Genomic DNA, 14,481 nt, shown 5'->3' with positions numbered 1-14,481 from the left:
CTGTTCTAGTTCTTGAAACTCAGTGTCAAATCATGAGAGACAGAGCCAATATGAAATGCAAGTAAGCTGTCAGAAACCAAGAGGACATTAATAACCAAAAGCCCTGTGCTGACATTCAAATTCTCATGCAGGTATTTCCCACTTTTTCACTTTTAACCCAAACATGCATTTGGGAACCCAGTTCTTAATCTTTTACCATATATATGCCTGATGGTGGTGCTCCTGTTGCTACCCACTTGGGATCAGCTTGTGATGTTTCTCAACCTGTGGCTCCCCAGATGTTGTTGAACTACAACTCCCATCATCCCTAGCTACCAAGGCCAGAGCTCAGGGATGATGGGAGTTGTAGTCCAACAACATCTGGGGAGCCACAGGTTGAGAACTGCTGCTAGTGGATCTCGATCCTCCAATTGAATACTAGTGTGTTAGGGAATTAAAATTGCCCCTCCCCATGCCTGCCTGTCATTCAGTATGAGGAACTTCACATTTGCATATAGGATAACTCGGATAGAGTCCAATATGTGTGAACTGTACGCCACGCAATTCAAGAAGTATAAATTACGCAAATAGAGCTCCATGTTTGCAAGCCCCCAGGCAGATGTGTTCATCAGGAGGGCTAAGTACAACGTAAGAGGAGCCTTGCTAGATCAGTGCAAAGGCACATCTAGTCCAGCATTCTGTTCTCGCAGTGGCCAACCAGATGCCCCTATTCAGGATCCGAGTACAAGAACACTCCTTATTTGTGATTTGCAGCAGCTGGCATTTAGAGACACAGCGACTGCCAATGGAAGCAGAACCAAGTGTCATCTTCTAGGAATTAGTCTAATCTACCACTACACCTTGTGGAAGCAAATTCGACAGTTCAGCTATGTGCTGTGTGAAGCAGTACTTCCTTTTGTCTGTCTTCAAACATTCAGCTTCATTGGCTGGCCCCAAATTCTCCACACTGTGCATCATTTTATATACCTACATCGCGTCTGCTTGTCATTTTCTGCAACAGAACGGAAACCCTTGAGCCCAGGAAGACACATGAAGCACTACAAAGGAGAATTAGCCAAACCTTGAATATGAAAGAAAAGGTTTCCTGTGACACAGAAAGAATGTACAAAAAGCTAGTTTGTAAGATACAAAAATTATATTTATTGAACCATTTTATTTATAACAAAAACGTAAGAAGTTTACCACCTGGGGGCAATACAGACGCCATCCCGACGCCAAACCGGGCCACTAAAACCATGAGAAAGCAAGAGCGTCCAATGGAATGAGCCAATCCCTTGAAGAGTTTTTACAATTTGTTTGGCCCCACTGTACCTCTTGCCTCTTTAGCTAAACCAAAGTAACGCTCATGTCAGACATCGTCAGCTGTGGATAAACAGGCACAAAAATATGGGGGAAATTCTAGGACAATCTAGAATTCTGTTCTAAGTACAACTTTATTCTTTAATCTCTATCATTTCTGTAAAGGCTTTCCAGTAATAACCCATGATTAATCCCTCCTTTCAAACCCAAGGTATAATACTTTTCTCAAGTTCTTATGTTTTTTTTAAAAAAGCCAGCCCCACAGTGTCAAATCCTGTTTTATATCAGCACATCTATAAAAACATTTACAGACCTAAATACCCATATTTAGGTCAATAATACCGAAAGGGCAATTCCTGATATAACAACTTCAAGCTTGGAGAGCCTGTTCTGAAAATGCTGAGAGAAGAATCTGGAAAACAGACAAGACATGGATGGGTTCAGCAGTGGGGACTTCGTTTTGGTTTACAGAAAGAAGCAAGCATAGGGCAGAGAGCAAAGCTGCTACAACACACCAGGGCCTCTTGGCATGGTTTTGAGCCAGAGCTGTTCTGGTGAGCACCGGAAAACCCACAATTATGTACAAAGAGAACTTAAATACTAGGCTATGTGATGGCCAGTGTTTATTTTAACTGGCTTTATAGACTTGGCAGGGAGTAGCAGGAGGACAAAAAGCAGTAACAAAGGTATATGGGTGTAGCACAGGGCAGGGAAGACAATGGAACACAGCCGGAGTGGGAGAAACAATGCCATAAATGATATTTTATGAGTTGGTGTTAACGTCTTTCACCACACAATCATCGCCATCACATAGCAGTCGCACCCAAAAATTATCTTTCATCGCATAATTGTCACATGGAACATTTTGAGGCTCTGCTAGGACTCAGGCCCCCCTTCCTTTCCTCTTCCAGTCATAGGCACTCCTGCTCCCCTCGCAAACTTGGCCATGAGCTCCCAGGCTGTCTTAGCCTCTTCCCTGGGCTTGGCCAACTCGCAGCGAACGGTCCGCCATTGCCAACAGGCACGGAGCAGTGCCAAGGCTGCCTGATGCTGCTGCCGAACCCAGTGCTCTGCAGCAGCCCCACTTTGCAAAGATGGGGTGGCTTGCACCGTGCACCTTGCGGAGCTGCGGCTGCCTGATGTTGCTGCCAGATGCTGGAAGCAGAAGAAGTCAGTCCCTCCGCTCTCAGCACTCAGCGGCAGCAACAGGCAGCCCTGGCTCAGCCAAGTTAATGGAGGCAGTGGCTGAGAACGACCCCCTCCTCCATCTCGGCCCCAGCAGAGGGCACGTGGCCTGGGGTGGGGGCTTCGACAGGACAGGAGGCTGAGCCGCTCACGCAGCCCCCAAACCCCTCTTGGAAAACTGGCGCTCTGCCGCAGGCTTCACATAACGGTCACAACCCACTTTTTGGAAAAGTGCACTTGGCATAAAATCTGTGACGATTACGTGGTGAAATACGGAACAGTGTATTTTAAAGTTTCACCTTTCTTGTTTTGTCCTCATACATCTGTTGTGAACCTCCCCGTGAGATAGGCGAGGCAGAGAGACAACAACTAGGCCAAGGTCACCTGGTGAGCTGCATGGCACATTTTTGCTTTATTCGGGTTTTTACTTTTGCACTGTAACCTGTGATAGTTTTGTGATAATGTGGGGTACACATCACCTAGATAAAACCAACAAACCATCCTCAGGGATCTAAATTCTGAGACCGGCTATCTCAGATATCGCACAGACAGAATTAGCTCAAAAGTCACCATGCCCTTATAACGTAGTACTTAACACATGAAAACTTTTATTAGTTAAAAGGAGGTTTCTATAAAATCAAGTCTGCTTTATATGCTGTTTGAGCATAGGGTGAACTGGTGGGGCGAAATCTAAGCAAGCTGGGTATTTTTCAGCAAGTTAATGAATTAGAAGGATCAGGAAAACCAAACTGCCTTAAATGGAAGGGAGAGGAAATTAAGATGGCAAACCTTACAGCAGCCCACACCCTCTCAGTGATCAACATCTGCGTCTTCAAACTGCCCAGCAACTGCTGGGGATGCATCCACCTCCATCCCATCTAGAATCAAAGGAAGAAACGGATTGACACCTTTGGAGACATGAAGGGAGACTACAAAGAAACTAGTGTCCTCTGCTGCAAAGACAAGGCTGGCTTGAGCACCATAAAATCGAAGGAAGAACCGGAAAGGATATTGTCCAAGCCTGCCCTCCACCACCTTGGCACAAAACCTGACCACAGATCAAAACAATAAAAGCAAGAGAGAGGAGAAGTTATAAAGTACCTACATAAGAGACTTCACTCCTCTAAAGCATGATCGGATCCAGTCCCCGGGAGCTCAAAGTAACCATTTCTTTATTTTAAAAACTTACAAAAATACTACAAACAAGCGAACATAGCCAATTGGATAAAGAAAGTGCTTCATGTCATTAAAATAAGGAGATTCTTTGTAATACACCATAAATCTCACACACTATTGTTATGTCCGGTCTTGACAGATTTACCTAAGAGTGTTTTTTCCAAATAAGTCTGTGTGCGGGAGGATGAAGGATGAACAGGTGGGATTCAGACTCTGTGCTTTTAAAAATGATAGCAGAGGCAGCCCGGGACGCAGCAAAACCTGAAGGCAGCCAGTCCTTTAACTGGAGCCGATACAGGCAACAGTCCCTCTACACAGCCATGGTGCACGGATAGCTTAGCCAACTCTGAGCTCAAGCCTCAACAAGCTCCTTAATAATAATAATAATAATATAATATTAATATTAATAATATCAAATCAAATATCTTTAATACGGTCAATGACCAGAAAGCAATTTGTAAAAAATATGACATTATAAGTAGTATTGTGCTACAAATAACAGTGGAAATATGGCCAGTTCACAGAATTGGTGCTTATATTTATGACCAGGTTTCGACTTTTAAGGTTTTAAGAATTCAATTCAGGTGTCACTACTATTTATTATCGTTCCTTCGATGTTTACAATTTGAACTCCGTTGTTGACATCATTGCTCGTCTTATTCTTGTTGCAATGTAACAGTACTTTGCCACAGGCCTGTTAATTTCGGGCTCTTTGTCAGCTAAGAGGTGTCTGATATAGGTGTCGTCTGTACTACGAGGTATTTTCCTCAGAATTTGTTCGATCATCTCTTTTCTTGAGTCTCGATATAATGGGCAGTATAAGATGACATGCCCGATGGAATAATAATAATAAAATAAATTATTTATACCTCGCCCATCTGGCTGGGTTTCCCCAGCCACTCTGGGCAGCTTCCAACTGAATATTAAAAACACAATACAGCATTAAACATTAAAAAACTTCCCTAAACCCGGCTGCCTTCTTCTAAGTCAGATACTGTAGTTGTTTATTTCCTTGACATCTGATGGGAGGGCATTCCACAGGGCAGGCGCCACCACCAAGAAGGCCTCTGCCTGGTTCCTTCTAACCTCACTTCTCACAGTGAGGGAACCACCAGAAGGCCCTCGGTGCTGGACCGAGGCAAAATATGGCAAAATCCGACCCATTGGCTCCAATGTGGTTATAAGGAGCTTACTTTACCTTGTAATAATATCAGGCTGCAGGGAGAGGAATAAGCTGCACATCCAACTGAGCGTTCACAGAGCAGCGGACGATTAAAACTCACCTTCGAAGTCTCTGATGGAATCTTCTGTCCGTACCCCAGCCATGTGGTACTGAGTGCTTATAGATTGTGCCAACATGCCCTCCAGCCTCTCCAGGGTAGCCTGACCCTCAGCAGTTAAACGCGACAGACCTTCTTCGTAAGTGTAGAAGGATGGGATGTCACCTTGGCCAATTTCTGCAACAAACAAATAAAACCCAAATTGCTAGCTAACACTAGAGCAGATAGGTGCGTAAGATATAGCTGCCATTAATTTATCTTGGAGAAAAAATCTTCCCAACAGCTACTTCAGTATTATAATTAATGCTAAGTGTCAAATGTCCAACTGTGTGCATTATGTATGCGTATTTACTGAAATTCCCATTCCTCATGCTAAATTAGTTATGCAACTGTTAGAAACCACTTTGTGCTGTAGGGAGTCCAGCAGCATGTAAGCCTACTGGTTCAAAGCTAGTTTTGCCTAATTTTTCATCTTTGGAGGCACACAAAGCTGACCAAAATTGTGGCCTATTCTATGCCATTTGGACGTTCTCTGAAAATTAAGGGAACCCACCACAGCCCTCTTACCGTGGGCTTCCACGTCGTATTCCTCACCCTCGTAATCGTTGTCAGAGTCTTCGTCTTCGGGATCAGGATGCAGGGCTTGGCATTCACACATGGCAGAGAACATGGCTTCCACTGGGGAAAAACACACAGAGAGAAATGCACAATTTGTTCACTGGCAATCAAATAAAATGGACATGGACGAATAAGAACATAAGAGCCCTGCTGGATCAGAACAATGGCCCACCTTCAAAGCCCTTCACAGCCTAGGACCCTCGTACCTACAGGACCACCTCTCCTGGTATGCCCCACGGAGAGCCTCAAGGTCCATAAATAGCAACACCCTAGAGGTCCCAGGCGCTAAGGAACGCTCTCTCTCATGAGACCAGGGCCCTGCGGAATCTGATTTCTTTCCGCAGGGCCTGTAAGACAGAGTTGTTCCACTTGGCCTTTGGCTTAGAATCAGTTTGATTCCTCCCCCTCTTTCTTTTTCCTTTCTCCTCCTGTGAAGAGGCTGCATCCTAATGTTTTAATGTATTTTAATCTTGTTTTTTAAATTGTATTTTAATCAACATGTTTTTATTATTGGTTGTTAGCCGCCCTGAGCCCAGTCTTGGCTGGGGAGGGTGGGGTATAAATAAAATTTTTACTACTACTACTATTATTATTATTATTATTATTATTATTATTATTATTATTATTATTATTTTGTCCAGCATCCTGTTCTCACAGTGGCCAACCACATGCCTCAATGGGAAGCTCGTAAGCAGAACATAGCAAGCACAAACAAAACAGAACAGCTAGCAAACAATCTGAAGGAACTTCTCAAGATTCGTTCAGCTGGCCGCAGCCACAAGTCAACGACGGATGTTGTACGTAGCCCTCTGGTTCTGGACTAAGCATCTGTTGAGATACTCCTGATAGGAGCAAGTTACGCTGGAATAAGGGATGGTGCTCACACCCACAGGTGCCACCTTCCAACGCTTGCTGTGCAGAGCAAGGTTTCCTCTGGAAGTAAATCGGTAATCCCAGGTCCTGCTCCACCATCTTGAGTGCAGAGGCAATCCCACTTCACAAGAGCAACCTGGGCACCATTATTCTAGCCATGGAAGCTGTGCTGTTCTTCCTACTCACAGGCTGATTTGTCGCTGGGTACAAATCTGAATTCTGAAATGGGCTCAAGATCATCATTGCTGCCATCCTCTTCCTCCTCCTCCTCCTCTTTTTCTCCCATGCCATCTTCTTTTGATTCTTCTGCTAAGGAATTCAAACACAGTTGTGTTATAATGTTATCTGAAATAATGCTAACTGAAAAATGATCCATATCATTTTAAACATTTGAAAGCAGTTCATCAGAGTATAAAGATCAGCTGCACAGGCCTGGAAATTTGCACAGCCTGCTTCTTTCTGCTGGTTACAATGAAGAACATGGAACTATGAAATTCTTGACCAAGAACACTGGAAACATGATTTAGCTGCCCTGGGCTTGTGAGATTTCACAAGGCACTGCGAACATGACAAGAACTATGAGGTCTAGAAACTTGCTTGTTTTGTTTTTTAAATAGAAACTAATTCACCCCAGGAAACTGAATTCTGAAGCAAATGCCACACTCCATGCTAAGCATCCTCTACTTCTGAGCTGCAGGGTGGGAAGTGAGTGATTTTTCTATGAGTTGTCATAAGCACCAGAAGAGATACTATTGAACACTCACAAGGGGAAGGGGGTGTTGTTTTTCATGGGTTATTTCCTGAAGTGTCCAGAGCTGCTTTAAAAAAAGATGAAGACCTTTTAACACCAAGATAAGAAAAGCCTGGAATAGCTGGGCGCTTGTAAACAGTTTAGCGGTTTTACTACGATCAAGTGGTATAAAGATTTTGATAATAAATGTTAAGGCCTATGCTCCTTACTTTCCTTCCTTTTAGTTATATTTATCTGCCATCAAGCTGGTTCCATCAAAGGAAGACATGGTGCCATTTTACTCTCACAACAACCTTGCAAGGTAAGCTAGGCTGAAACCTCATGGCTTGCCCATGGCCACCCAGTGAACTTCATGATGCAGCAGAGATTTGAACCCAATGCCTCAGCCACTTCACTAGACCGTCTCTCTCTTCCGTACCTTCAAACTTTGCATTTACCATGACGTACAAATGCTCCCACGGATAGGCATTCAGATCCCTGGAGATGGCATGCAAGCTTATGATGGGATAGTCCAACGAGAACCCGAGGCCTGAAGTCTCTATCCATGACAGGCGGCTGGTGGGGGAGGAAACCCAAAGAAAACGAAAGTAATTTTAGTTATGTCACAGAGGAGCTCCATCCTTCTTCCAAGCCAGGTCCCTACTATGGACCACCAGTGTCTTAGGAGAATGAGGAATTAAACAGGGGTGGAAAACCTCAGCCACGAGGGCCAAATCATCTCTCTCTCTCTGGCCCTTGGAGCTCTCCCCAGCCCACACCCCCTCCGCTTTGCCACCCAAGACTTCTTGCTGTGAATAAGGTCTATTCCTTGTCAGGGTGGAGGACAAAGGGATGTGTAAGATATCATTGCTGCCCAATCACAGCTGTCCTAAAATCCTGGATTTCTCCATTGTCCTATACAAGCAGTTCCCACCTGGGTGCAGAAGGGAGGGCTTAAACTTAAGGAATCAGAAGTCAGACAGATGGTTAAAGTCCTGAAATTCAGTCTACTGCAGACTGGGGGCAGCCGAACTATAAAATGTTGAAAGTGTTAGTGAAGGAAAAAGGTCACAGCACATGTCTGACAGTTTATGGTACAGTGGTACCTCTGGATGCGAACAGGATCCGTTCCGGAGCCCCGTTCGCATCCTGAAGCAAGCGCAACCCATGTCTGCGCGTTGCGATTTGCCGCTTCCGCGCATGCGCGTAACGTCATATTGAGCATCTGCACATGCGCGAGCGGCGAAACCTGGAAGTAACATGCTCTGTTACTTCCGGGTCGCCATGGAGCATAACCTGAAAACGCTCAACCTGAAGCACAATTAACCTAAGGTATGACTGTATAAACCTATCCCATACTATTCCCTCTCCCATACACTAGCAATGAACACTCAGGTTCAGAGATGACACCCACCGCCATCCCAAAAGAGCACAACAGGTAAAGGTTTAAGGAGGATAGGATGGGGAAGACATTCTGTTGCACACCCCCAGCTGCTGTCTCTAACACTGGTAATATCTCAGCTGCACTGGCTGGGGCTGATGGGAGCTGTGGTCTAAAACTTCTGAAGGGCACCAGGCTGGTTAAGATGAAAATAGCAGTATTCATTAGGTTCCAAGGCCACTGACCACCCAAACCCCAACAGAAACAAACTAATTTTGTGTCCGCTAAGGATGCGGCATCAAGTACCCCAGACCATGTATGCCCTGTGATCTAGCATCCAGTATTCCCCTACCAGCCTCCTTGGACCTGCCAAATCCTAGGCATGGGTATCAGCATATTTTTAACTCTGCACCATTACTGAAGGATGAGCCCTACTGGACCAAACCAAAAGTCTAGGTGGGGAACTAGGAGATTCAAAAACGGGGCATGAAGGGCGCTCATCTCTTATTGTTTGTGTCTCATTTTCTGGTATATATTGCCCAGCTATTTTGAACCCTTTCCCCTGCCACACACACGGTGTGTTTCCAAAAACCATTGTTTGTAATAGATATTTTGTATTTATATATAATTTTATTTTTATTAACGTATTATTACTGTTGCTCCCCCACCCCCCTCTGTTTTTTTAGCTGTTCTTATTTTCGTCTGTAAGCAGCACTGACTCCCCGTCAGGGGAAAAGGCGGGGTATAAAGAACCACATGCATTAATCGCAACGATATTCCTACATGTAAGCAAGCGCCCTCGGCGTAATCAAGAGCCCCAAGAGTGCACTTGGTCCACGTTCCCTGGCCAGCTAAATCCAGGAAGGCTCCCCCGCCCAAAAAACCAGCAACCCCGGAGCATGAAAGCTCTCCCATGGCTTGCCCGTCACGGCAGGGCCTGCCTCGAAGGTGGACTGTTTCTGAGCGGGGAGCCTCCGTCAAGAATAACGGGCCGCCCCCGTGAATTTCTCCAGCCGCCTTTCTCTGTTACCCCCGCGCCCTGTGGCAGGGAGTTCCGCAGGCGAAGCCCCTGAAGCCTCCTCGCAGAGGCCTCTTTCTCTCTCACCTCTCGGCGATGTAGAGGCTCCCGGTGCCCAGGCCTCGTCCCCCCAGCACGGCCTCCGTGTCGGGCTGACGAAGCCGGACCCCCTCGGTAGGCGCCGCGAGAGGCTGCAGGAAGCTCATGGCGGCGGCGGCGTCAGGGCGGAGATCCTCCCGGCGCCTCTTCGCGTTTACCGCGCCTGGAAAGCGAAGGGGGAGGGGGGGGGAAAGCAACGAAACCGGAAGCGCGCGCGCACAGCTGCCCCCGAATCGACCCGGAAGCGCTCTCCACTCTCAACCGTCACCATAGAGACGCGAAGCGCCGCCCCCGCGTCTCTATGGTGGCCGTCACGTGACCGTCCCCGCTCGCCTCACGCGGGGAGGAGGCGGCCGGCGCCATGTTGGAACCCAATAAACACCTCAGAAAATATATTTTAAAAAAGGCGCGACGGCGGTGGGGAAAGAGGATAAAATAAACCACACGGTGACGAAGGGGGAGGGAAGGCCCGTCCCCATTTGCCTGCCGTCGATGCTTAAGGGACTGGCCCCCCCCTCCCAGGCTGAGAACTGAGGGAAAGCCGCACCTGGGCGGGGCCTCCCGGGAGCGGCGTTGGATTCTTGACTCCCGTCATCCTCAGCGAATGCAGCCGGCCGCCAGGGATGACGGGAACTGTAGTCCAGCCGTGCCTGAAGCAGGCATCCCCAAACGGTTCTCCAGATGTTTTGGGACTACAGCTCCCATCATCCTTGGCGGCTAACAGGACCAGTGGTCAATGATGATGGGACTTGTAGTCTCAAAAATATCTGGATGGCTGAGTTTGGGGATTCCTGGGCTGAAGGGTCATGGCCGGCGGGAATCGCAGATGCCGAATAGTGTGGGGTTGACGCAGAGTTATTTCGTTGGAGGGGCGCATTTACTGCCCGCTGCAAACCAACTTTGCAGTTTGGGGTGCCAGATAACATAGGGGCGCAAGGAAGTTGGGCTTTTCGAAAGCCAATTCAAGGCACAGGACATCCCAGTATAAGTTGCGACAAAACAAAATATAAAATAAATAATAAATAAAAATAATAAGTGAAAAATGAAATAGACATTCCTGCCAACACTCCTCGGGACCTAATCTAGACCTCTCCTACATTACCAGTTCTCTCTCTTTTTAAAGAAAATAGTCTTCATTTCAGGTTCTCACACTTCCTACTGCAGCTAAATTAAAATTGGGTAAAACTGCTGCACCTCCACCTGGCTTACAAATGGTCAATGATGATAGTAATAAAACATATATGAAAACATAATAAAACATTTAAAAAAACTTCCCTCTGCAGGGTTGCCTTCAATAAACGAACACTGGTTTATATAACTTTAAAATCCATTGGAATCCCCCAACCCCTCACCTGGATCTCTCCACATTTTAGTTCTTACCAACACATTACATTCTTTACATTTCCCTTTTTCGACGTCTTTCTATTAATCTCTGTTCAGCACTTTTGACTTTCATTTTCAAAAGCCATTGATCAATCTGTCCGTCTGGAGTAAAATTACTGATTTAACGGTTATTCTCGTGGTACCTGCCATCTTCCACGATGCCATGACACTTTCTCTGTACGTCAACTTATTTAAATTTTTTTTTATTATGACAATTTACATGTCATATTTATATGAAAGAAATGACAGTAGATATTATAAACAAAACAAAAACATTATGAAAGAAAAAAAAAGTTACACAATTAGGCCTCCGAGCTAGAAAAAGGCTGCAGGCCCGGCTTATACACAAAGAGCTCTGACCAGACCGTAGTGAGACGACATTGAACATTTCAATAACAAAAATATTGGCACCAGCCGTAACATTTTTTTTTTAAACTTCATTTACAAGGAATACAGTATTTAAACAGTCATGTACTGCAAAGCTAAAAACACCAGCTGTTAGTCAACTGCAGTTAACCACTTTTGAGCGTTGAGGGCACGGGGGGACTCTCCATTTCAAGTTAGGTTTTCCATGCAAGTGAGTTTACTGGGGTTTTTTTTGGGGGGGGGGAGTTGGAAACGGAAAGAGGAAAGAGAGAAAGCAACCCAGGATTTATGTACAACAATGAAGACACTTCCAGTTCTTTCCCCAAGGTATTCACTCCCTCCTCTAAATGGCCACTTCAAATGCAACATTCTTTAAAGGAACAAAAAGCATGGAAATGATCTTCGCAAGGGAAAATACATGTGCCCCATCACTTCTCAAGCGCAATGCAGATTCTGCCAATAATGCACTGGGCTGGGAAATGTGCTTCCTGATCTCTCTTCTCAGACCAAACAAAGAGGCATCAACCTCTGCAGGAACTATGCAAGCTTGTCATGAAGCAGCCTTAAAATGCACAGGCCACACATAAAAACCCCGCTATCCTTTCAAAATGCAAGCAATTCATGATTTTTCTTTTTTTACTAAACACCATGTACAATAATTTGTTTTAGCAGAGACTGGCCAAAGCAGGTCGGCCCCCCCCCCAGATTTACCAATATTACTTTTATAGTGAATGGGGTATGGGAAGGAAAAAGGTGAAAGGTGAAAAAATTCTGGTCATGCAGTAGTGCTAGAGTTGCTCTCTGCTTCAGTGCAGTTCTGCTAAATTAAGGGAGACATCAGAGAGGAGCCTTGGCAGATTGCATTTAACCCAAGATGTAAGCATTTGGGCTGGGCGGTTGCAAAGAAGAAAGAGGCTCCGATTCAATGGCAAAGGTCAAGATTGAGAAAGCTCCAATTTTAAAATACAATGAAACGGCCTGCGCTAGAAAATTACTTTGACAGGCTGATCAGTGCACACATGGCTCCAAGCCAGACCTGTGAGCTGCACCAAAACACACACCTTGTAACATTTGCAGAAGCCCAATCGGTACAAAAGAAGACAAGGGACTGCATAAATTGAACCTCCTCCACTGTACAAAGGAGCACACTCCTTTCTCCACAAGAAAAAGGTGCAGGCATGGGAAGCATGAGACGCCGTCCCCTGGGGTACAGACAGAGCACAAATAATATAGAGTAGTTTGCAAGACTTCTCTGAAAAACGTCACCTAGTTTTTAATTTTATTTCCCCCCCAAAAAATAAAGAGTATTGAAACAACAGTTCACTAGCGCAATAATGGGGAACCGGTGGCCCTGCAGAGACAACTAGACTACAGCTCCCATAATCCTTGACCACTGGCCATGCTGGCTGAAAAACAAAGATGGGGATTTGTGTCCAACAAGATGTTCTCCACCCCTGGCCTAGCAGATATCTGCACAAGATCTACTGAATCGTGTACAAGACAACGAGCAGCAGGTGAAAGCAATGCCGCCAACCAGCCACCTGACATGGCTTTTCCTCGTGGAACAAAGCAGCAAATTTCTGTAGAGCAGAGCTAAGAAACGGGCCGACGGCTCGCTGCCCACCCCCTGAAACGAAAGTCGTATCTATGCAAGGGAAAGATGCAACGCTTTAATTCACGTTGCATTACATGCCGGGCAAGACTTGCAAAGTTGGTGTATCGTAGCAAAAGGGGAAACAAAAAAAGGCAGAGCTTTTCTATGGAGGCTTGGCCTTGCTATCATGTCAAAACTTTAGTCCTGGTTAGGAAGACAAGTATCTGCCTCTCACTGCTACACGACAAGCCAACAGCTAAGGCTTACTGTCCCCTGTCTATGGGAGAAAACCTCACTCCCTTAGAACACATTGGTGGTGAATTTAGTCTGCCAAAGTGTGCCAGAGTGAGGCCCCACCAATGCTGCCTCACTGCCCTTTCGGCCAGAATATGTACCCAATAATCCTGCTGGGGGAGAGGATCCACAAAAATGCATGCAATTGTCTTATGGTAAAAGAGAATGAAATGTTAAGCTACAGATGCGGACACTGCCATTTGAGAACTAAAAATCAGCCTGCAAGATGCATCCCTTCCTCTCCTCCGTGAAACCCGACAACGCAGGAAGCGCGATCAAGTACAAGCAAACACGTACACAAGCGGGCAAAGGCAGGCAGGCAGAACCCAGCTCATGGTATATACCTGAATTCACCATGGGAGCCAAGCACGAGGTATCCTTGCAGGTGTGTGTTACCTTTGTTCCTAGCTTGAGCTCTCTCGGGAATTTTGCATTTCGTCACCGCGGCTGAAGTCCCTGGAGGAGCCAACAAAACAGCACAGGCTCCCGTACGCTGACTGTCAACTGACTTAAATGAAAGGGGTCACTAGTTGATTAAATTGGGCTGGGTGAGGAGAAGAGAGAAGGAGAGGGAGACTGCGCACAGGGAAGAGTGCAGGATCGCGAAACTTGATGTAAGGGTTATGGGCTGACCAAATAATATTTCAGCAGATCTTGACTGTAAAGATAGAACCTAATTCCAGACAAGATGGTGATTTAATTTTTTTTTTAAAGTGAACTTAAGTTCTAGGAACAGGAGGAAGAATGGGAACATTGGGCAAGTGCACAAATCTGGGCAACACCTACGCAAGCATGGGGTAATATTTCTCTGGCTGTAACTAGAAGGGGTATGAAAATTAACTCCTGTTCACAATGCTGGGCATTGCGGGTGGGAGAGAAAGAGACACACACTTAAATGCTTGACCCTTTCTGTTCTGACTGCATCAACAGCAGCAGACAAAACAACAAGTTTCTGGCTAGGAAATGCAGGTTTGCTGTTTAATATAGGGCAATGGTAGTGTTCTTAAAGGCCCCCTCGCCACAGCACATGAACAAAACCCATTATCCCAACAGCAGTTGCTCAAAAGAGAGAAATTTCCATCTAACAAGTAAGAAAACCCACGTAGAATTCCCCAGAATTACTAGCTTGGATTTCGCAAATCAAGGAACTGCTAAGATATTCTCTTGTTGCACAGCTTTAATTAG

The 14,481-nt window shown here is 45.7% G+C and overlaps 1 protein-coding gene across 3 annotated transcripts; it reads right to left on the bottom strand.

Moving 5' to 3' along the window:
* Positions 1-1,116: 1,116 nt before the first annotated feature.
* CLNS1A (chloride nucleotide-sensitive channel 1A) lies at positions 1,117-9,862 on the bottom strand. 3 transcript variants are annotated; one of them, XM_081910163.1, is made up of 7 exons: positions 9,648-9,862; positions 7,601-7,737; positions 6,618-6,737; positions 5,508-5,618; positions 4,944-5,117; positions 3,274-3,362; positions 1,117-1,711 (listed from the first exon to the last, which is right to left on the bottom strand). In XM_081910163.1, the coding sequence occupies exons 1-6, from the start codon at positions 9,764-9,766 to the stop codon at positions 3,295-3,297; spliced, it is 729 nt and encodes a 242-aa protein (XP_081766289.1). In that variant the 5' UTR covers positions 9,767-9,862; the 3' UTR covers positions 1,117-1,711; positions 3,274-3,294. The 3 variants fall into 3 exon arrangements, with proteins under 3 accessions (XP_081766289.1, XP_081766287.1, XP_081766288.1); XM_081910161.1 differs by having other exon boundaries at positions 6,618-6,740; positions 9,648-9,861; XM_081910162.1 differs by having other exon boundaries at positions 3,279-3,362; positions 6,618-6,740; positions 9,648-9,861.
* Positions 9,863-14,481: the final 4,619 nt, after the last annotated feature.

The sequence above is a fragment of the Podarcis melisellensis genome, assembly GCF_964234715.1.
Source record: "Podarcis melisellensis genome assembly, chromosome: 4".
NCBI classification, from domain to species: Eukaryota; Metazoa; Chordata; class Lepidosauria; order Squamata; family Lacertidae; genus Podarcis; species Podarcis melisellensis.
The sequence above is the reverse complement of the archived record's forward strand: the minus strand, read 5'-3'. Positions and strand labels throughout refer to the sequence as shown.